Source organism: Chenopodium quinoa, unplaced genomic scaffold, assembly GCF_001683475.1.
Source record: "Chenopodium quinoa cultivar QQ74 unplaced genomic scaffold, ASM168347v1, whole genome shotgun sequence".
Classification (NCBI taxonomy): domain Eukaryota; kingdom Viridiplantae; phylum Streptophyta; class Magnoliopsida; order Caryophyllales; family Amaranthaceae; genus Chenopodium; species Chenopodium quinoa.
In genome coordinates this window covers 533,440-555,500 of record NW_018744583.1, presented here as the reverse complement: position 1 = coordinate 555,500, position 22,061 = coordinate 533,440, and the positions used below count along the sequence as shown (strand labels likewise).

The window sequence follows — 22,061 nt, the reverse complement described above, 5'->3', positions numbered from 1 at the left end:
ATCGTCAAAAGCAAAGAGGACAAAGACCATGTTATGGACCTGGCCGAGACATTCGCCACTTTATAGAAACATCAAATGAAGCTAAATCCGAAGAAGTGTGTTTTCGGCATGAATTCAGGCAAGTTTCTGGGCTTCATGGTCAGCAAGAGGAGGATTGATGCCAATCCCGCCAAAGTACAAGCTCTGCTCGATCTTGCCGAACCGAAAACAAAGAGAGATGTACAGCGGCTGACTAGGAGAATGGCAGCCTTGTCCAGATTCATCTCCAGAGCTTCGGACAAGTGCTTACCATTCTTCAAGGCCCTAAAGCTGCCCAAAACGAAGGAACTCATCTAGGAAGACGAGCAAAAAGAGGCCTTCAAGCAGCTCCATGAGCACCTGACTCAACTCCCAACGTTGGCACGACCAGCCGAAGGGGAAACCTTATAATTATACGTGGTAGTGGGCCTTTGAGCAAAGTGGAAAAATTCGGTAGGCTGGCAAAGTGGGCCTTTGAGCTCACCGAATTCAGCATAAGCTATCAGCCGAGGACAGCCATCAAGGCTCAAGCTTTATTAGACTTCCTGGCCGAATGTTCGTATTAGGAAACGTTAGACAATGAGAAAAAGACCTGGACCGTTTTTACAGATGGATCATCCACCATAAATGGTTCGAGGGCAGGGGTAGTACTTACCTTGATGGAAGGAAAATCCTTTGAATATGCACTTAAATTTTCATTTCGTGCTTCGAACAACGCAGAATATGAGTCATAGCAATTGCTTGCCTAGAATTGTGCATATTACTGGAGGCCGAACATGTCTGTTTGAAGACAGACTCTCATCTCGTTGCAAATCAGATCCGAGGAGAGTACGAGGCAAAAGAGCCCTCGATGATTGCTTTCCTCGCAAAAATCAAAACGAGAATTGCGAAGCTGAGAACTTTTGAAGTCGAGCTGATCCCAAGGGGTCAGAACGCGCAAGCCGATGTACATACTCTCCAACCTTGCAAGTTCAACTCTAACCGAGCTAAATCGATCCGTTTATGTGGAGGTGCGGCAAGAAAGAAGTGTTTATGAAGCACCTGAAATCTGTTGCATCACACTTGAGCCTAGCTTGATGGACCCTATCCTAGCTTACAAGCTACGGGGAGAAATCCCAAAGACAGAAACTTAGCCTCCAAGCTGAAGAGAATACTCTCAAGATTCATCATCTTTAGAGGAGAGCTATTGAAAAAATCATTCTCAGCCCCACTGCTGAAGTATGTGGGACCAACAAATGCAGACTATATCCTTCGGGAAATCCACCTCAGAATCTTTGAAAACCACATCGGGGGAAGAACTTTGGACCACAAGGCATTAAGGGCGGGATACTATTGGACCACCATGGTCCTTGACACAAAGGAACGGGTCAGAAAATGCGAAAAATGCCAAAAATTCGCACCAGTTATCCATCAGCCAGCCCGAGATCTCTAGCCGATTCTCAATCCTCTTCCATTTGCTCAATGGGGGATGGATATCTAGGGGCCATTTCTAAATGCTCCGTACCAAAAAAGATGGTTGATAGTCGACATTGACTATTTCAGCAAATGGATCGAGGCCGAGGCAGCCTCGAACATGACTAAGTAAACTGTCAGGATGTTCATCTGGCATAATATTATCACTCGCTTCGGAATCCCGAAGGTTTTTGTCTTTAATCATGGAAGGCAATTTGACTATCTGCCACTAAGGCGATACACTGATCAGTTCGGAATCAAGCCGGCCTATTCTGCTGTCTGCCATTCGCATAGCAACGGTCAAGCCAAAGCAGCAAACAAACAGATCCTCAACGCACTCAAGAAAAGGGTGGAGGACCAAAAGTCCAAGTGGATAGAGGAGCTTCCTGGTACCCTCTGGTCACTTCGGACAATTGAAAAAGAGGCTACGGGACATTCTCTATTTGAGCTGCTTTATGGATCCGAAGCCGTTCTTCTAATGGAAATAGGCACTGAAAGTCTACGAGTGCACCACTTCTCAGCCGAAGAAAATGAACATCTTATGAAAGAGTCTCTCGATTTTCTGGACGAGGTCAGAGATTCGGCTCGAGACAAAATGATTGCATACAACCAAAGAATCAGCAAGTTCTATAATCGAAGGATTTTCTAAAAGACCACTCAAAATTGGGGACTTGGTTCTTCGAAATGCTGCAGCAGTACAGAAAGGCCGCATTCATGGGAAACTCTCAGCCACTTAGGAGGGACCCTACGAAATTTATGACGAACTTTAACCTAGAACCTACCAACTTTGTCAGTTGGATGGAACCAAGCTGAAGAACCAATGGAACGCTAATGTACTGAAAAAATTTCATGTATGATCCCTTCACGGAAGAACAATCTATGTAAGTGCATCTTCTGAAATTAATGAAAGGCCTTTGAGCCACCATTCTTGTTAATTTTGCAAGTTTCTATTTTATGTTTTTTATGTTTTTAAAGGGTTTTTCTTCGGCACTGTCCGAGTATAGCCGAGCAGTGGCATTGTACTTCGGATTGCCTCTAAACCCGCCCAACAAGTAACTATGATTTAACAACCGAAGTATAGCCATATGAAGGCACGGTACTTCGGATAAATCAGTTCCTTGGGCCAAAGGGGCCGTGGACGAATCTGAAGCATAGCCAAACGCCGGCATCGTGTTTCAGAGAAGTTATATTCGAGGCATTGCCAACCTCCGGCATTGTGCTTCAAATAGTCATTCCCCCGAAAAATTTTCATGGATTGAGAGAATACTGCTCTCGGGGCCCAAGGCTTCTGAGCAGCAAACTCATAGATTCCTCAAAAAAAAAAAAAAAAAAGACCAGATTCTTCAAAACTTTTGGTAAGTGGTACAAAGCAGGGCGAAGCAGGATTTTGTTTGCACAAGTAAAACCAAGCAAACACCTTAGAAATCCGAAGAATGATACTTCATATTTCTAGGGGGCAAGAAGCACTCCAGCAGATAGCTCAGGCCTACTCTACTAACAAAATGGGACCAAACAGGTCCAAGCCAAAGCTCAACACTTAGAAAAAAAATTGCTGCAAAACAAACAAAAAGCAAGCTGCAAGACTAAGTAAAGGGGGTAAGGCAGTTGGGAAAGAAAGTAGTGCATTGAAAACAGTAAGTTATGCTCGAGTCACCGAGCTACACCAAACCAAGTTTGAAGAAATAAAAGACAACACATTCTAATCGGCAATCGTCCACAAGACGAATAAAAGCAGCTGCCGAATTAAGTACAACTACTTAAAAGTCAAAAACAAAGTAAAGTTTGTATAAGAGGTAAGCTGAAGCAAAAGATCAAGGCAAAAGCAGAAACGCGGCATATTCTAACTTGAACTCTGAGATGACCCGCATGATTCTTTAGACGGTTGCCCGAGTCCCTATGCTTCGACATCGGATGGATCAAGCTGGAACGCAGCTACATCTGAAGATTCAGCACCAGCTGAGGATGAGGCAGGTTGAGTAAGAGCCTTCTCTCTCCTTCCTTACAGCTTCTTCCTTCTCTCGAGCCTCAGTTTCTGCCTGACGATTCAAGAAGTAAATTTCAGCTTGGCTAGCATTCCTCAGATGAACATCCTGGTCATCCGAGGCCCAAGCCTCCACTTGATCCCAATTATTATTATAATCGGCATGGAAGGCTAGCCGCCGAGCTACGTTGAACCCGTTCTCGTAACCCTCATCATACTCTGCCTAGGTGTAGATCCGCACCTTCAGCAGCTCTTGAGCCTTCTTGAACTCGGCCTGAGTCTTGGAGGATTCTTCATGTTGTGCCTTCAGTTCGTCTTGGAGCCGCTTAATCTCATTCTGCAAATTGGTTTGTTTCTTCAGCGGCTCCTCCTCGGCAGCAAGAGACCTCTGCCAAAAATCCTCGGCCATCATTTGTTTTTCCTCCTGCATCTCTTCCATCCAAGCCTCAAGGCCAGGGATATTTTCAACCTCATACTTCCTCAACAATTCGTACCCCTGATCCATTACAGGAAATACATATTTTTCCAAATTCTTGAGGACTGTCTCTGAATCACCTTGGATGCGGCAACCTCTTCCTCGACAGCTTTGGCCTTTGAGTCCCACAAGGTTGGCCCGAGCCTCAGCATCCTCATACTTGAACCGAAGCTCATCATTCATCCCAACGACAAGGCATGATTCTGCACAGCCTACAAGGGTTGATAATGGAAAAAAAAACTTAAGTATAAACGCTTAAGTGTCAGAAATTTTACCAACATCAACAGCTTCTTGTTCTTCGGCGTTCAAAAGGAAGAACGGGGCCTCGCTTTTCCCACCAAGGTTTCAGCTGCTAGTACTTGGCAGCGCTGACTATTTCAAACCTTTTAGCGTGTTAAAAGATCGGTCGATCCTTCGAATTGGTGATTGGATCCCTCTCTTGAGTGATTGGATCCCTCTCTTGAGTGATTGGATCCCTCTCTTGAGTGATCCCAAGCACCTCGTACTTAATGCCCGAGTTCTCTTTAAACAACACTGAAAAGGAAAAACGACGATTATCCTCGCTAGAGAAAGAAGACAGTGAAAAAAAAGAAGAAAATAAATGAAGTCCTCGGCCCTAGCCGATCTCTTTACCGCCTTGGTACTTTCGGCTGAGGCCGAGGACAACAAGCATCTTCTTGTTGAAGATGTAGTGGCAACAAAGCAGCAAAGTAGTGGGAACAGTCGCGTTTCGGCCCGTGGCTCCAACCACCTTAGACCAGCCGAAGTGGCTCATTTGCTTTCGGTCTACGGGAGTGAATTCATCAGGACCGATGCTAGACATGTTAACATCAGGCTGCCTCAGGTACCTTGGCGCTCCGAAGTAGTTTAAGTGTTCTGGATCCTGGGGCACCCTTACCTAGATCCATTTCCCCCTCTAGTCCTTGTCGGAGGTATCATTTGACCAGACTGTAAGGTAGCCCTTCTCATCTTAAATTTGCCACCAGCCGGGGCCATTATGCTTGTTCACTTGAACATTAGGAACCAGTTTGTGGATACAACGGAAGAAATAAACATTGGGCGTAAATCCGAAAAACAGACACACCCAAAGGTATTTCATCAACCTTCGGATGCTCACCGGCGTCAACTGGCACAACGAGATGTCGTCAACGTGGGTTATAAAGGAATGGAGTGGGAACCGAAGCCCGTACTGCAACTGACAGACATAAACTTCGATATAAACTGGTGGAGGGCGATGAATTCCGATCATCCAAAGTGGGCATTCGGCACCAATATCCATCTTCTTCCATAATTCCATAGCAAATCTCAATTTGTCTGGCAAAATTGTACTCGGCGTCATTCCCAACCCAACAATCATACAGGGGGAAATTCATGATTCCCGCATTCGCAGCCTCATCCAGCTATTCCCTTTCCTCAGGAGCCAACAGCCTAGATGATAAAGCTCCGCTTTGGCCAGAAGTGCTAACTAAACCTGAGGCCCTGGGTGTCAGGCCGCTAATTGGGACGACATTAATGGTAGAGCTGCTAGGAGCGACGGCGGAACCAGTCCTAACCCTAGGATTCTGGTCGCTGAGAGGTGGCATCAACGCCAAAGTATGGTTCCATCGCAGAGTCAACTGCGAAACCTCATCCTCCTCTTCTACACTCAGCTCGGCCTCAACCTTTCTCTTTCCACGGTCGTCGGCCATTATCGGAGGTGGTTGCGTGAATGAACGAAAAAGGGGGGTACTTGAAAAAACAAGAAAAACGAAGGGATTTCGAAGAAAATTACCTTGTCCAGATGCGGAACTCGCCGATCTATAGGTTCGGAGCAACGAATTTCAATTCTCGGCTTCGGATTGCTGAATGCAAGCGAAAAAGGAAAAGAGTTTAAGGGTGGTGATTAGTGAAAAGCGATTGGAAATTAACAAAAGTTGAAATGAGGAGAGAGAGTGGGACGAGTAGTGTATATACCTGCCAACTCAGGAATTCTGGGAATTCGCGCCACTAAAGCCCCCACTAACTCCACTTCAATGCTCTACCTTTCTGTTTGCTTCTCACATTAACCTCCCAGTAAACTCTCCAAATTCCCTATTAACTTCAACAGCCGTTATTACCTCAATAACTCCAAAAATTCAAATGATAATTAAGTCATTTGCTTCTCTCCAATTTGCAAGTCAAAACGCGATTCATCTAATTTCCTAACCGGGTCTGGAGGGCAAGTTGTTTGGGTCCATTTGCTCCAATTGGGCCGGTCACCAAATAACTCATATAAAATCCCAAAGAAGGTTCAACCCTCCTAAAGCATGCTAAGTCAGTCAAAGGCCCAGTCAACATGGCAAGTCATTTGGCTTCAAGGCCCATTTAATCTATTTGAGCAAGGTATAAAAGCTTTCACTTCTCTTTCTCTACATTGATTCACATTAAGCCTCAAACAATTAATTCTCTTGCATAGCTTTCTCTCTCTAGAAACACTGTACTGACTTCGGCATCGAAGGGGTCTTCCTCGGCACAACCCCCGAGGCCAGTTAACGTGTGTTTGTTGTGCAGGATACCCTCATCCCATTCATCACTTGGGCCGAGTCTAGTTTTTAACCCACAAGAAAGGTCCAGACGAAGGACCCATTGTTTTCACCAAAAACAATAAGAAACCAACTAGTTGATATAATTCTCATTGCTGTTAGCAACTTGAATAATACAATGATGTCAAGCTTGACACATTCAATGAAGCCATGACTAAACTATTCAACAGCCTGTGAGATAGATCTATTGAATCAACTCATTGTAAACTTGTCATTCGATCATTTTTATTTATGGATATCATTAATTAGTCTTCCCTGAAATCATAATTCAAGCAAGTTTTTAGAGTTGATAGCATATCAGAAAATGTTACAGTTTCTAATGAAATGCACAAGTCCATACAATCTACACTTTCTTTAACAGTGTTGATTTGCTATAACATCATTTGCAAGCAGAGCTATAGAAAATGATCTGACCCAAAACTGACCTAAACCGGCAATTTCCCAAATGCGAATAGCACCCAAACAATTGGTGGTACTAGACTACTAGTAACCCATACCCAAACCAAATCTGAAATTAATCGAGAACTGGTTAGATTTGTTATTCAAAGACCTAAACTCGAACCTCAACGGACTAGAAATTAACCAGGGAAAAAAAAAAAAAAAAAAAATCTGTTTAACGGACTAGAAACTAACTGACAACAGTTTAACTTGACTTGACAATGAATAAAACCCAAACTAGCACATTACCACAAAAAAGAGCCCAGTCCGATGTGGATTGGAATTTGTTTGGACCGGTCTCCAGTGCATACAAATTCACAGTTCCGTTCTACAATCCCTTTTTGAACAGCTACACCCGTATAATTTAAGTACCAATCTTGAAATCAGCGAATATTAAAGAGCAATTTGTTTCATTACCTATTTGGTGAACTCCAATCTTTCTTATTCAATAAGAAAATTATACTAAGTATGAGAAAAAAGGATCATTTGGGTTTTTGGTACAAAAACTACAAACAGGAACAAATGTCAATATTTCAGTAGTCTAGTAAACAATCAAAATACGATAAAGATGTCAGATATCAGATGTCAGTAGTAATTTTCATGGTACACATCAAAACTAGTACTCATTCCAAAAAAAACAATGTACACAGTACACTACAAAACAGAAGGCTTACAAATTTAGCCTTGCAAGTCTCAACAGGAACTCTCTATACACGAAGCCAAAGCACAATTTTCAGCTCCATACTGAAGATACCCCTCTCAAATCCCGAAGAATGCAATGGTCACAGACTAGTGACATATATGTATATAATTTACAACATCTAAAACACAGCACAATGTTTGATGCCTCACCCACAGTTAAGGAACTACGAGTCACAAGCATCAAAGAAAACCTCAATCTTTCCACAAACGAAAAGAATATCACAAAAAACCCAGCTACAACAAAGCAGGGATAACAATGAACCTGCTACTCACCAAAAACGAAGCCGCCCAAATTAACTTAAACAAACACTAATAACCAGCCAAATAGGCTCTTAGAAAATTGTAGGCATTCAAAATTATATTTGGAAGCAAAATGTTGGTTATAGCCACACTCACCGAACGCACCTCGTACAATATTAATCTTCAACAGAATCACTTGAACTAGAAGCTGGAGGAGCTTGAATTATGAGACTAGCTGGATTTTTCCTCTTCAACTTGCGAAGAAAAGTTTTCAGCAGCATTCTTGTCATGTCCTTGACCACCGACTTCATTTTTGATTGATTGAATGTCAGTGGTTGATGAGTCAACAATGAGCCCTCTTGAATCATCCATATTTGACAAATCAACTTCACGTTCCTGCTGAGAAACTGGGTGATGATCCTGCAAAGCCTGAACCTCAACAACTTCCATCGGTGAATTGATTTCCATTTGATCTTTGAACTGAACAGCAGATGCACAATTGTTGTGTAGAAAAGGAGGCTCTTGAATCTCTTCAAAATCACCATCCATTTGCAATGATTCAGATTCCACAAAGCTGACCTTTTCTAGTTGACCTGACTCATTTTCAGGTGCAATTTTTTCTTCAACAGCAGGTAATTCTTGCAACTCCCCAACATTTCTATTAATCAGTAACAGTCTAGATTCCCCAGAATCAACTGTAAGTATTTGATCAGAAGACTCGGGAACAAAAAAACTGGCTTGTGCAGTAGGAGACTCTGGCACATCTTTAATATCTGTTTCTGTTTGAATTGGCTTGGATTCCATAGGAGCTATTCCTTCAACAACATGCCAATCGCGTAATTCTTCCGCAATATTGTCGCTTTGCAGTGGCTCAGAATTGTCGGAACCAACCACTTCCCTTTCTTCAGGCTGGAGAGCAGATGGAATACTTGCTTCAATAGCAGGAGATTCTTGTACCTCCTGAATGTCTCTATCCAAGTGCAATGGCTCAGATTCCTCGGAACCAACCACTTCCCTTTCTTCAGGATGAAGAGCAGATGGAATTCTTTCTTCAACAGCAGGAAATTCTTGTACCTCATGAATGTCTCTATCCAACTGCAATGGCTCGGACTCCTCAACCACTTCCGTCTCTTCAGGTTGAAGAGCAGATGGAATACTTTCTTCAACAGCAGGAGATTCTTGTACCTCATGAATATCTCTATGCAACTGCAATGGCTCAGATTCCTTATAACCAACCACTTCCCTCTCTTCAGGCTGAAGACCAGATGGAATATTTGCTTCAACAGCAGGAGATTCTTGTACAATATCCCTATCCAACTGCAATGGCTCAGATGAACTAATTTTATCTCTCTGATCGTCAGACTCAGAAGCAGGAGCGATACTTCCTTCATGAGCCAGCAATTCCTCTGTCTCTTCTACCTCTTCATCTATATGCAATGACTCAGATCTTGTGGAATTAAACTTTTCCATTTGATCTTCAGTGTCAAGAGCAGATCCGACACTAACTCCAACAAGAAGTGATTCTTTTAACTCTTTATCTTCTTTCCCCAGTAGCAATGGCTCATGTGTTTTTCTGTCAGTTTGAATTTCAGATTTAACTGCAGGTGCAATACTAGCTCCAAGAACATGCATCTCTGGTGCCTTATCCTCAAACTCATGAACAAGTGAATCACTTTCATCAAGTACTAATGGTTCTTGTATCTCTTTGATGTCTCTATCTATTAATGATGACTCAGATTCCATAGAACCAATACTTTCTGTTTGATCTATAGGCTCAAGATCTGGTGCAGTACTTGCCTCAATAACAGATGAGTCATCTATCTCTTTAATGTCTCTATGTATTTGCAATGGCATGGATTCCAGAGAATCAACTCCTGTTTCACTTACTTTTGGTAAAGCTTCAACATAATCAGATTTATCAATGATTTCTTCTTCAACTTTCTCAACATCTGCAGCAGATTGTTTGATAATCTTAGCATCCACGATTGGCAGTCCTGAAATAGTTTCATTCCAGTGAGGATCCAGATCATGGCCCTCCAGAAAAGCAAGGTCAGATTCAATTCTTTCTGAAACTGATTCCCTGCTATTAAAGGCATTATCAGCAGTGTTTGTTACTACTTCAGAAGTACTTCCCCGTGGTTCTGTATCTCCTAACAATAGATCAGTTTCTGGAAAAAGACCATCCACCTCTCCCATGAATTCAGCCTGGACAGACTCAGCAACCACAGACTTGTGAACTTCGTCACTCGCTTTCGCAAATACAGCATCGGTATCCTCAACAGAGTGAGCTTCCAGGTTTAGCAAATCAGTATTTAAATTAACTGTCTGTGAATCTAAGTTTGATTCCTTAATCCTGGAAGGATTGATTTCTACATGAGTGCTATCTCCAAGCAATGTTTCATGGCCAATTGGCATTTCAGTACTTGTATATACTTCATCAAAAGCTTCTACAGGTAAATTAGAGTCAATTGCTGCATTGAGATCTATCATACTATTCTCCAAGATTGATACAGTGTTTGACACTCCGAAGTCACCAACTGCATCCAGCTCAGAAAGCAACTCATCATCCATCTCATTGACATCGTTTTTCTTTGCATATGTGATATGCTCATCAGCTATTGGTTCTTCATATCCTTCAAAGACCTCATGGTTTTCCTCTACCGTATATGTAAGTCCAGTGCCAGGTAAATCTTGAACATGCTTCTTAAATGATAATTCTGCAACTGTTGTTTCAGAATCCTCAGGCTGGGAAGAAGATACATTGCTTTGACTTGGATCAGAAGATATCTCGTGTTGAGGCTCTTTAACCAAGAGAACATTAGCAGGGTCATCAATTTTGTTTGCCTGATCAACCTCAAGCTTTCTTAGAATGACGGATCGTTCCTGTGTACATATTTAGTAGTATCAGTATTATATAATTTGCAGTCCAGGGCTCCAGACCATTTTGTGTTCACCTCATTCAATTAGACAATCATATGTCAGTGACAGCCAAAAAAATAAGTTCAACTTATACACAGCATAAGATGTGAATATTTCCACAGAAATGATATTGTCATGGGGAATTTGAAGCAATCAGGCCATAGAAACAGGAAAAAATAATGCTTAATGAAAGTCCCACTAATTGTTTTCACATGCATATTTGAAGTTGCTTAAAATTGAAGATGTTTGACTCTATTCAAAATATACACATATCTCATTTCATAGCCTTCGATGGTGAAGTTCTTGTGGGAACTTTTGTCCCACATAGATAGAAATAAGGAAGTAGAATCATTTTATATATCAACTTGTGCTTAGTTGGTTAAATTAAATTGCTCTTAGTTATGTGCATGAGCATACTAGAACTATAAGCTCAAATAAAATTATTAATAATTCAGCCAATAAGATCACAAAATTCTCGGTATAACGTCACTAGAATTTCACTTATCCTATTGGTCATGATTATAACCAGCAAATTAACTCAAGGTACTTGTTTATACTTCTAAATCTATTAGTATGGCCAAAGACCTTGACATACAAAGATAATGTCATTAGAAATTCGAAGGCATATGAATAAGCAACATGATTTACCTGATCAGCGGAATCAGCCCAGGGGTCGCTGATGTCAGAATTATGTGGAAAGAAATGATTTTCATCCAGTGAAAATTCCAGCGTTTCATTCCCATCGTTTTCACGACTTTTCAAACTGGAATAGGACACCTGAAACTGCTGGCTTATATTCACTTCCTCCTGATTTTCATCCTTTGACTCGACCTGTGAAGAAGACAATGTGGAGTGGACAGGCGAATAATTGTCTGCCAATGTAGTAACTTCTTTTTTCTCTTGAGCTAAGATAGAATCTTCTGCAAACTTGTGTCTATCAGCAGAAGGCATATCATCTAGCTTGTTTTCAATATGTATTTCAGAACCATCTTTCTGTGCAAAAAAATTCTCTACTTCATGAGGAGCAACTTCATCACCTGATATTTTGTCCTTCGCCAAATGAACCTCACCTTCTGCCACTACAGATGTTAGTGAATTACTGGGGAGTTGATTAAACTCTGAGAAGTCAGTGCCGTAAACTCCACTTTGTTCACCAATATCGTTCATTGTCAAGTCATCTCCATCTGCATCTTTTTTAGTTTGCTGGGAAATGAACTCTACATCTTGATTGTGAACGTTTGTTTCATCAACCACAAATAAATCACTTGATAAATGGTATAAATCAATCCCTGATGTCTCTCTCTGCATATCCGAAGAAGAGGAGGACAAGGAATGGTTCTTCTTGAGTGGGCTGAAGTCATAAATGGGTTCCCTTGGATGATTATCATCCACCTCAGCTGCATGACTGTATTCTGATGTCTCTAGTGACAACCCAGATGTTACACCTGACGATGAGGGCTCTAGTGAACACTTCTCTGAAATGTGAACATTAAAAAGATTGTTGAGTTGGCGTTTCTCCTTGTTTGCCAAACCTCTGTCAACATCTTCCATCGTCCCGTCATTAAAAACTTTTGATACAGATAATGGGCGAGAGGTAATATTGTGATTCACTTCGATTAATTCTGTCACTGGTTGGATGTCACTATGGCTAACTTTGCTATGAGATAGCAACGGATCTACTGCAGGACTAATTTCCCTGTAATCAATTCTATTATCAGCTGATTCGATAGTTTCAGATGTGTAGGAAGCTGCAGCAGAAGAAGACTTTGCCCTACCCAACTCAACTTCAAGCACACTGAGAACAAAATCTTTCCGATCTATTTCATCATCTGACAATGAATCCAAATCTTCAGAAGATTGGCTTCCATGCTCCAAAAGGGCAGAAGCATGATCAATCTCAAAACGGGCTTCAACTTCTTGAGCAGAGTTGTATTCCATTATCTTTTCTTCAAGGTCTGCTCCTGCAGAAGTTGATTCTTTTTCAGCAGCAGTACTTTCTTTGGACTCACTATATTCACTTAGTTGTCTTTGAAGAGAAGGATATCCCATCACATCAGAATCAACAGTAGGAGAAGACCTTTCCCTACCTAGCTCAACTTCAAGCTCACGGGGAACAAAATCTTTCTTCTCCTGTTCTTCACCTAACAATGAATCCAAATCTGCAGAAGACTGACTTCCATGTTCAACAAGGACCGAAGCATAATCAACCTCAGAGCTGGGTTCAACTTCTTGAGCAGAGTCGTGTTCTATTAGCTTCTTTTCTTCCTGGTCTGCTCCTGCAGAAGTTGACTCCGTTTCAGAAACAGAACTTGCCTTGGACTCGCTAAGCTCACTTACCTGTCTTGAAAGAGAAGAATAGCTCATCATATCAGAATCTGTCCTTTCTGGCACAAAATAAGGTCTAAATCTACTAGGTCTTCCTAAATCAAAACCAGTAGATCCCATATTGAATGTCTCGTTTCTTCGAAATAATGCCTCCCTCTGAGTAACTTCAGTAAATTCCTGCTGGAAAGTATCTTTTGATAGATCAGGCTTTTCTTCACTAGAGTCATAAGGAAGATCAAAAGGATTTCGCCTAGACAGCATAATAGATGGTGCAGAGCCAGGAATTGGTGGTAGCCCCAAGTCAGCATAAGAGTTGTCCTGAGGTAGATCAAAAGGATTGTTTCTTCTCGTTGAAATAGGTGCAACTGGAAAAGGTAGATCCATCCCATCCAAGTCAATCAAATTCCTATCTCCTGTTATCTTTCTTGCTCTTCTCCTAGCAATAAGGCTCTCCAGGCGCTGGTTCCTTTCTAATTCAGATGTCCCTAGATCCATAAGATTCTTCTGGTCATCTTCTGTCCACGTGATCGCAGACTTTGCAGAATCTTCTTTACCAACTTGAGTTTCCTCTTCGTTGTCATCATCATTATCACTTTTACCTTCATCAGCTTTGTGATCCTTATGATCACTTTCATCATCAGAATGAATGCTGCTATCTGGCGAAACCACAGACTCATCCATCGTTGCAGCAGAGCTTTGATGGGATAGGTTACTAGCCTGTAAAATTTCATCGTCTAGAAGTGGATCAAGTTCATCAAGCATAGGGATAATGTCCGCCATTGAAGCATCTGGAGAGGAACTCTCTGCTCCATCAGACCCAGAATCAGACTCACCATGTTCATCATGATCAGAACCCATTTGTCTCCATGATCTCATAGATGATTCTAAATAATCTCTCAATTGAGCCTCTGATGATCCTTCTGCTATATTATAACCCTCAAATCTCTTCTCTTGAACTTCTAGAGCAGTGGATAACCGATCATCAAGAGAATCAAACTGTTTCCATGATGCCAGTGAAGGTTCTAATTGATCCCCTAACTGAACATCAACTGATCCTTCTGCAGACTTATAATCCTCAAAATTCTCATGTTGAACTTCCTTAGCTGATAATATACTATCAGCTAGAACTTCATTCAATTGTTTCTGCGATTCCAAGGAAGACACTAAATATTCCCCCATCTGAGCATCAATTGATCCTTCTGCTGAAATATAATCCTCAAAATGCTCACCCTGTACCTTCTCAACTGAAGAAAACCTGGTTTCCAGAATTTCGCCATCACTAAAACCGACTATGATTCCCATCTTGAACATTTGATCACCCAAGTCCACAGCCTGCTCAATCTCAGCATTTCCTTGCTCACTCTTTGGTTCATCAATCCATCCTTTCTCAAAGATGACCTCCGTCGAATTATGATCAGTAGATATTGTACTATAAGCAACATCATCATCATCACGATCTATTTCCAATTTATCTAATCTATCAGTATTATCTAGCAAAGGTTCTTCATCAGTTGTCTTTACAAACTCTCTGCTCAATTCAGTGTACCTACTATCTTTACCAAAACACTCATCTTCCTCAACAACTGTGGTGCTCTCAAACCCACCCGTTTTCGACTGCACAACTTCGTGAGCCGGTTTCTCTTCTTCCTCACACTCAGGGACAACATTTTGTTCACCAAAACTCAAAAGGGTTCCAAGTAAAACAGCAGTACCAACAAGTACAGGAGAAGTAGACACCAATATAGAAAACAAAAATGGGTATGACCTATGCAAATATAACAAGAACAACAATAAACCCACAACAAATGGATGATTACAAACTGATCTATAACACAATTTTATTGTTATGATCACAAATTTCCTGATTTGAATACCAACTTTTAACCCATCATTACCCATCTCAACAAATGTTCAAACAAATCAAGCTCAAATCTGTATAAAACTACAAACCCAGAAAAATTTAAACAAAACCCATTTCGATTTACAGCAATTCAATCAATTCCCAGTACTCAGAACTCAAAAAAGGTCCAAAATTCACCAAAAAAAATTGGCACAAATAATTAAAAAATAGGTGGGTTTACTTACATGTAGTTGAATAGGTAGAAGATGATGATCAAACAACTTAAAGAAATGTTGATAGTAAACAAGAAGATAAAAGAGGAAGTAGGAAGAAAGTGGGAACTTGACTGACTAGTTTGAAGGTGGAAAAATGCGCAAAATTACAGATCTAAATCCCAATAAATCAAAAGAAAAAAGGTGGCTGTGAGACCAAAAAGCATAATTAAGCTGATAATTTAAAATGTAAAAAATGGTACTTTTAATTCCCCTGCTTTTTAGCAAACCAAATATCCTGATTTTGAGAAATTGGCGCAATGACAGCTTAATTTATTAGCTGTTGCTGTCCTTCCGTTATTTTTACTAATATTCCATTCGAATGTCGCCCTCACAAACCATGCTGGTAAAAAGGCAAGTGCACATTAACAAAATTTGAGCTTTTTTTTTTTTTTTTTTTTTTTTTTTTTTTTAAGATTTTTGCTCATGTTATGATTTTTTAGTATAGACATATACTAATGGAGCTAAAAGAAAAAAAGAAAAATAAAATAAAAATTACATTAAACTCTAGATACACCCGAGTGCATGCAATAATTTTTTTATACATCAAATGAATTAAAATTAGTTTGAATCCTATGTGATTTACGGATTTTTTTTCTCTATTTTAAAAATCTACTTGTATTCAACGCTTCAACCTAAGAAGCGCAAGACATACAATTTTTTTTTTAGTAACATGACCTTCTTATATCTTCAAACTATGAAATTTATTAATAAAAGTCTATGCAAGGAAAACGTCAAAGTTGAAAAGTAATTAGGATAATGATGATGGTGACGAATGTTTTCTAGTAAAACAATACAAGAATGATAAGTATGATTGTATTTAGATGCTATATGGATTATGGACTTACAGAGTACTTTGTACTACGGAGTAACTGATATTCACTATTTTTCCTTTATTTTTAATAGTAAAATCAATTTATTAATAAATAGTCCTACGACTTTTACAAAAAATATTTAATAAGTACATAACATATTGAATTAAATAAAGAATTTCGTCATATAAATTACAATCGTCGAGTAGATCTTGCACTATAAAATATCTCCCACTTACATCGCTGAAATTTACAACCTTTTTAAGAGACAATCTAGATGGAATTACCTCAAGACTTCATTAGCCCACATTTGGATGGACGAAGAGGTAAACATAAAATTATACAACTAGCCCACCAAGTTACATCATTTTGTGATAGTCTTTGTATAGTCTTGAACTAGCTAAGTACACTGAAATTGGGATATATAGAGTGAGGGACTAAAATGAGGAATTTATAATATAAATTATAGTTGATGGTATATACTCCATAGTATAAAAAATAATAGTGAGTTTTTTATGGAGTATCAAATAAAGAAGTATTACAATTAATAAAAAAAAATGAAAAAGAAAGTGTTGCAATTAATCAGTAAGAGAGAGAGTAGGGTGTAATATAGGAGCAATGAGAAGGAATATAAATATAAAACTAGATAATATTGAATAAGGTTTGATGGAAAAAAACAACGCACAAAGAAGCAACATATTTAATTCTTGAAATAATTTTTTTGTATATACTATACTTATATATAAGTGTTAGTGTGACTCGTAATCAAGTAACTTCGCGAACACAAAAAGTTAACGCAAAAAAAGAGGCATTCGTTCGAGGAGACCATCTTGCTCGTACAATTGACCTTGACTGATGCACAAAATACTATTTTTCACGTGCCCCGATTTTCGATTTCACATCTTTGCGGCATGGTTTATGGAATATTTGCTAAGTTTATATTTCTCCACATGACGGCTACTAAGAATTTACTTTAGGAATAATTTATAGTTAATTTATGATTAATTTATATTTTTTAAAAAAAAAATTAAAAAAAAAACAAACAAAAAATCAAAAAAAACCATTGGGTGATCGTTTGGATTAAGCCTTTAAGCCATCATGATTCTATTCCTCTTTCCCCCATTGTAGGAAATAGACTCTCTTAAATGCTCCACCTAATTGATCAAACCACGTAAACCCTTGTGTTGTTTGATTATCTTCATTATTATTTTCTTGCTTTTATTATTTTGTTGACTATTGCTCCAGAATAATCAAATACAACACCTATTTCTCAACAATATATATGCCATGCAATATGTACTAATTATTCAAAAAAAGAAAAAAAAAATGTAAAACAACAACCATTTCAAAGTGATAGAATATAAATCAATTATGGTGTAAGAAGGCCAACTCAACTAGAATATTAGGCTAATGATCGAAACTAAGGATTGGTTTTTATACTCTAATTTATCACGCCCCCTTATATAAGTGTAACACTCCAATAATTCTCTCTTAAAAACCTGTAAATACCTTTATCAATTTGCAAGAGAATTACTGACGTGCTACCGCCACGTGTTCAAACGTTAAGGCTAGTTCAGAATTTAGCAGCGGAAAAACTAACTCGGTTATCAATAAGTTTCAAAACCAGAAATCAAAACCAAATTTAGTCTTACAAGTTGGAACCATTAAGGCCCTTATTCAAAACCCAATAAAAGTAGTAAATAAATCAAACCAGAGTTAAAATAAATCCAAACTTATGAAATGAAATATACTGTGGAAACATCTAACACTCCACTCAAAATCCCACCACCTTGATGCAAGTTCTGATTATGTATAAACCTGTGATTAATCTGCTCTCCAATATTATAAGTGTAAAAATTGGATCATTATAGGGTCATTGAAAGGCGAAGGCCATGACCAAGAAAAGACACACGAAAGCATGTAGTCAGCAAGGCTGAGTACATACAAGCTACGAAATATAATAAAGAATCCTTAACATGTTACTAAAATCAATCAGCACACACAATCTAATTATTGACTCAAACACACACGCCTCAGCCGTTAACATTACTAAGACCTCACTAATTACTAACAATAATTCATTTCATTCATTGGTTGGATTAAGCAGTAGACCAGCTTGTCTCCCCATGCTCCAATTCGGAACATCAATAAAAGAAAAATCCTATGCCTCCTTTCGGAAACATTAATAAACATCCAATGGCAGACGGGCGCGACTCCGTGGCCATAGCTAGTATGAGATCTCATCTAACTCCTTATAGTTTTAAAAAGCATTTGTAAACAAGAGACTCGTAGATCAGACGGCCTCTAGAAAGTACACGACTAATACCCCATGAACCCCAACCCCTGATTGTCAATCTCCAGATGTGCACAAATCCAGAGTTTTATTACTCATCCTTCTTGCACTTTACGTGATTTACCAGTTTAAACTTGGTGATGACTCAATGCAAAACAATACAACCATTCATACATCAATCATTCAAACAATTCAAATTTCCAATTCAATTCTTGATTTATTAGTGACAAACAATATTTAGTATTGAATCCTTTAACTACCTCGGTGTATAAACACCTTAAGTGCATAAGGCACCTTAATCCTCAACCTCGTCTTATAAGACTTTAATTCTCCCTTACTTGTTCCACTTTAATAATCATGAACGAGTAATAAAATAATTCATTCCCCATATTCACGTACCTTTGCCTCTAAGCTCATCTTGCAAGTTAATGCATAAATAATACTTACAAGATAAATTAATACGCAATTCTCATACATGAAACAAAACCAATCATCACATTATTCACCAATCAAACTTACTACCATACAATTCCTACCAATCCACAAGTGTAACACCCCAATTATTCTCTCTTTAAAACCTGTACTAACCTGTAGTAACCTGTAAATACTTTTAATAACCTGTGAGAGAATTACTGGCGTGCTACCGCCACGTGTTCAAACGTAAAGGCTAGTTTCAAATATCAGCAACGGAAAACTAATTTAGTTTTAAAAGAAAATGTAAGTTTCAAAACTAATAATCAAAACCAAATTTAGACTTACAAGTTGGAACCATAACGGCCCTTATTCAAAACCCAGTAAAATAGGAAGCGAGTAGAGTTAGAGTCAAAATAACATCAATTTATGAAATGAAATAAGCTAAGTGATTAACCAACGCTCCACTCAAATCCCATCACCCTGATTCAAGTTCAGTTTATGCAAAAACCTGTGATTAGTCTGCTCTCCAATATTACAAGTGTAAGAATTGGATCATTACAGGGTCATTGAAGGGCGAAGGCCATGACCAAGAGAAAACACACAAAAGCACGCAATCAGCAACACTGAGTACATATAAGCTACGAAATATAGTAAAGAACCTTAGCATGATACTAACAAGCATTCTATACACACACAATATAATCATTGACTTGAACACATGACTCAATTGTCGATCATTACTAAGTTTTCACTAAATAGCATTGATCATTTCATTAATTTGATCGGATTAAGCAATTGACCGGGTTGTCCCCCTATGCCCCATTTCGGAACATTAATAAAAGAAAACCCTATGCCTCCTTTCAGAAGACATTAATAAACATCCAATGGCAGACGGGCGCGACTCCGTGGCCATAGCTAATATGAGATCTCATCTAACTCATTATAATTTTAAAAGTATTTGAAAACAAGAGACTCGTAGATCAGACGGCCTCTGAAAAGTACACGGCTAATATCCCGTGAACCCCAACCCCTGTTTGTCATTACTCTAGATGTGCACAAATCCAGAGTTTTATTGCTCATCCTTCTTGCACTTTACGTGATTTACCAGTTTTAACTTGGTGATGACTCAAATGCAAAACAATACAACCAATCATACATCGATCATTCAAACCATTCAAGTTTCCAATTCAATTCTTAATTTATTAGTGACAAACAACATTTATTATTGAATCTTTTAACTACCTCGGTGTATAAACACCTTAAGTGCATAAGGCACCTCAAATCCTATCCCTCAGTGTTAGAAACACCTTAAGTACACATAGGCACCGCAATATAATTTATCCATGTGTACTAAGACACTTAAATAGCTCCTTTATCATGTTTATAGCATCAATAAAAATTATATGAACCATAATAAAATTCATTTTTCATATTCCAAACCAAGTTAAACATCTAGTTTAATCAAGCATGCTCTCTAACATGCCAATAATAAAAGTATGGTTCATAATCAACATGTCAATATAATTAATTCCAATCACCAATTCACCATAAATAATTCATTCATCACAAATCATTCTCCAATATCAATCCAATCAACAAATTCCATCCAATACCTATCATGATATTACTTGGAATTAATTTAACAAAGCCTAGCATGCTTCTATACACTTAAGCATTACCAAGTACGCGAACATACTTCAAATCATCTTTCCAACTAGCCACAATTGCTAGAAATTACTCAACTTAAAGTCTCCTATAATACCAAATACATAAACTCAATTACTTCCTTGATTACACAAATTTCCAGCAACTTTAACACTTTAAACCTTCTCTAATAAGCTGAAATTTTGGCTTAAAACCTTTAAAACTCTTTCTTTAAGTGGGTAATTAAAACCACAAAATAAAACCTCATTCATGGTGTTTATATAAAATTTCAGCACACTTTTTAAGATTTAAATCCCTCAAATAAATCTGAAAATTATATTAGAACCAATTAAAACCTCCCCTACTTATGGGTAATCAACCCCTTTTTATTAAAACACAAAAGTAGTGCTTAAAATAAAATTCCAGCAATATTAATTTATTAAAAACTCATTAATACTCCATAAAAATGTAGTCTTTAAGCTTTATTATTATTTACAATCAATAGGTATATAAAACCCCTAAATCAATTGTAAGTTAGAACCCTAAAAATCAATACTTTAATAATTAAAACCCTAACTTTTAATACTTTATAAAATCATAATTTAAAACCATACAAAATCTGAAATTTATACTCTTTCAAAAAAAAAAAAAAAAAAGGATAAGGAAAAGGAAAAAGAAAGAAAAGAAAAGGAAAAATAAGGTAAAAAGAAAAGTTACTTACCCCCAAAATCTGATTTTTGATCTCTTGTGTGGGAAATTTTTGGGGTTTAGAGGAATATTTATAGAGTAAAGAGTAGGGATTATATTTGGGCTTAATAAATAAATGGACTTTAGTCATGAAATATTTGACCTACAAGGGTTCAAATAAAAGAATTGGGCTTACTTAAATAAAATGGCTAGGTCCACTAGGAGTATGTAAGAATTGTTTAATACTATTATTTAAATGAGCCCAAACGATTAATAAACGTTTAGCCCAAAATAAATTATACTTTTATAAAACTCAATAATTTAAATACTTTAGCCATTTAAATATTTAATTAAAATACTTGAGTACTTTAAAAATATATTTTATAATTAATTAAATAATTTATAAAATACATAAAAACACGGAGTATTACAACAAGTTTCCTAACATGATTCTAAGTCTTCCAAGTCCTTAAACATGCTTCTAGAGTCAAGGTTTTCGTATCCTTGTACGTACCTTGAGTAAACGAGTTGGTTGCTCACTTTAGGAACTAAAAATCGTCTTCTACAAAGTCCTCTCCTATACCAAACAATAATAATTCAATCAATACCCAAGCAATATAATTTACAGTAATACTAACTTACTGTAAAACCCCTTAAACCATTGAAATAATGCTTTTAAATTACTAACAATAGTCAAAGTTAATAATTTAATAGTTCAACTATAAGTTTATAGGTTAAAATCATGAAAATATAGCTTATAACATAAAATTCCAGCAACTTTAAAGTAAGGATTATAATCTGAAAATTTAGTTTAAGATTATAAAACAACCTCATAAACATCTCTACTTGAAATAATCATTATATAGTAGGTTAGTATGTTAAAAACCTAAAAATCCATCATAAAACCATGATTTAAAACCTTTAAAACCAAGATTAAAAATCTGAAAATTTAATTTAATAGTAGAATGTATGAATTCAACAATCTAAA

The 22,061-nt window shown here is 38.0% G+C and overlaps 1 protein-coding gene across 1 annotated transcript; it reads right to left on the bottom strand.

The window, feature by feature from the left end:
* Positions 1-7,467: 7,467 nt before the first annotated feature.
* On the bottom strand, positions 7,468-15,463 carry LOC110699490. Its single transcript, XM_021876982.1, has 2 exons — positions 11,435-15,463; positions 7,468-10,750 (listed from the first exon to the last, which is right to left on the bottom strand). Exons 1-2 carry the CDS (start codon positions 15,008-15,010, stop codon positions 8,099-8,101), a joined length of 6,228 nt encoding a protein of 2,075 aa, XP_021732674.1. The 5' UTR covers positions 15,011-15,463; the 3' UTR covers positions 7,468-8,098.
* Between the last annotated feature and the right edge of the window lie 6,598 nt (positions 15,464-22,061).

What these genes read in the sequence shown, in the direction of transcription:
- LOC110699490 (XM_021876982.1), bottom strand. Translation starts at nt 15,010, where the DNA reads ATGGGTAATGATGGGTTAAAAGTTGGTATTCAAATCAGGAAATTTGTG. An exon ending in GGGCTGATTCCGCTGATCAG is followed by an intron (nt 10,751 to 11,434) that starts GTAAATCATGTT and finishes ATATGTACACAG; the next exon opens with GAACGATCCGTCATTCTAAG.